General features: G+C 31.2%; 1 protein-coding gene across 1 annotated transcript; it reads left to right on the plus strand.

The window, feature by feature from the left end:
- Positions 1–1,769: 1,769 nt before the first annotated feature.
- Positions 1,770–2,145, plus strand: LOC111389781 (probable LRR receptor-like serine/threonine-protein kinase At5g45780; the record flags this gene model as incomplete). The annotated part of the gene is made up of 1 exon (XM_023014749.1): positions 1,770–2,145. A coding segment is annotated over exon 1 (376 nt), but the record flags the coding sequence as incomplete, so codon positions are not given.
- Between the last annotated feature and the right edge of the window lie 93 nt (positions 2,146–2,238).

Below are 2,238 nucleotides of genomic sequence, written 5' to 3' on the forward strand. Positions count from 1 at the left end.
AATTTAGTGCTTGTTTGATAGAGATTTTGATAATTAATTTTTTGACCGTTAGAGATAAAATGGGTTTTACTTGTGATAGAAGAACTCAAAAATGACGACTGAAATAGTGAAATAACGGTTAAAAAATTGATGCTAATTGGATTAAAATCTCTACCAAACATGCTCTTAATTTCTCTTTTCTCTTTTGTGTGGACAAATTTTGGAACAAATCCTTCAAATGTTAAATTATGACTCTTTAAGAAGTTGAAGTTAACTAATGCAGTAGTTAAACTTTCTAGTGTTATCTGAATAAATTTGAGTTTTGGTCATTCCGATTTATCTCCAATCAACTATATCAAAAGAAAGATTGAATGAATTGTCTATATTATCAATTGATAAAGGAATTGTTGAATAGTTAAATTATTCAAATTTGATTAATGTTTTTACCTTTAAAATTGCAAGGCGAATAGTATTTAACTAATCGTTGAGAACATTGTCAGCTTTGTTATTTAATTATGACATAAATTGTATAATGCATTTTTTTTATTTTACTGTTAAGTTTTAGATTAACAATTAACAATTGGTTTCGTAATGTACTTTCAGATTTTGCATGCATACTATAATTTTCGGGGGCCTAATCTATGAAGTTTGCCTCAGGCCTCCAAAATCATAGGACCGACGCTACTACACACTAAGTTGATTTCTAGTGAGTGGATATTGCTTGGGATCATGGACGGAACAGTGGTTTATGCCTATCTCTTTGCTTTTATTCATAACTTTGGAAAATGAATGAAGAAAAAAAATTGAATTGAGTATTTATTTTTTTTTATTTTTTTTTTTTGTGACAGCAAAATAAACTGTTATTAGCACTTAGCTAAAGAATTAAAATTAGGGTTACTTTTAATCATAAAAACCTTGTATAAAATGAAAATTCAAGCTATATTTTACGTTATGTAATATAAAACCATAAAGGATTTATAGTTTTAAGTTTTGATGAGATGCACATTTTAGCTGCTTTTATTTTTTTTAAATATCTACATCTTTATAAATTAATGAAGAAAAAAAATCTTGGGATTCTACTTGAAAATGTGGGGTATTGGAGTACAATGAAATCTCTAAAAGTTACACATACACACGCTCGGCGCACCTGTATTTTAATTATTTATATGCAATATCATTCATGGAAAAACATCCACAATGAAGATAAAGAAAAATCTATGCACTCAATGGGATTTTCAAATTTGCTAGTCAAGAAATTTTTGTTTTATTGTTGGAAAGAAGTGGAGTCCACAATTAATGGAGCAATAAGCATCTCTCCTTCAAGATGATATCTAAGTGGAAATATGGGCTATTAGTGGAGCGGAGTCTACGACTAATGGAGGAATGAGAACCACTCCCTTGAGATAAAAATCCCAAACAGAACTCTTAACCATAGATTACATTGTATACTTATCTTGCAGGGACCTTTTATTTCATATAAAATATACACTTACATTTATATCAAACCCCTTATAACAACCACCTCCCAATCTTCTTTATGCATTTAAATTACCATGGAAAAAAAGGTAATCTTTACGTTGCTATATACGCTTTATTTGCTTATCTACATTGTTGCATCCCTCAATGGCTCCAGTGATGAGTATGCTCTTTTGGCCTTCAAATCTCAAATAATTTCTAATCCAAATAAAATCTTGGCTAAAAATTGGTCACAAGGAACCTCGTTTTGTAATTGGATTGGTATTACTTGTGGCAAAAGACATCAGAGGGTTAGAGGCTTACATCTAACAAATATGGGCTTGCGAGGCACTATTGCAAAAGAGATCAGCAAACTCTCTTTTTTGAGATCCTTGATTATTAGCAACAACAGTTTTGAGGGATTTATCCCTAATGAAGTGGGTAATTTGAGCCAACTTCAAAAAATGGAGATGCAGTACAATAATCTAAATGGTTCCATTCCATCAAGTTTTGGATTTCTTGTAAATCTACAGAAGTTAAATCTCTCCCATAACATACTCAGTGGGGATATTCCTAACAAGATTCTCAACGTCTCTTCTTTGATAGAAATTGGTTTAGGAAGCAATAGTCTCTCTGGAAGTCTTCCCACGGATATCTGCACCAATCTTCCAAAGCTAAAGAAGCTAAGAATTTCAGAGAATCAAATAACTGGCAACATTCCTCCAAACTTGGGAATATGCACAAATCTTGAATTACTTTCTCTATCATACAATAATTTTACTGGAAACATTCCGATGGAACTCT

Source organism: Olea europaea, unplaced genomic scaffold (genome assembly GCF_002742605.1).
Source record: "Olea europaea var. sylvestris unplaced genomic scaffold, O_europaea_v1 scaffold6215, whole genome shotgun sequence".
NCBI classification, from domain to species: domain Eukaryota; kingdom Viridiplantae; phylum Streptophyta; class Magnoliopsida; order Lamiales; family Oleaceae; genus Olea; species Olea europaea.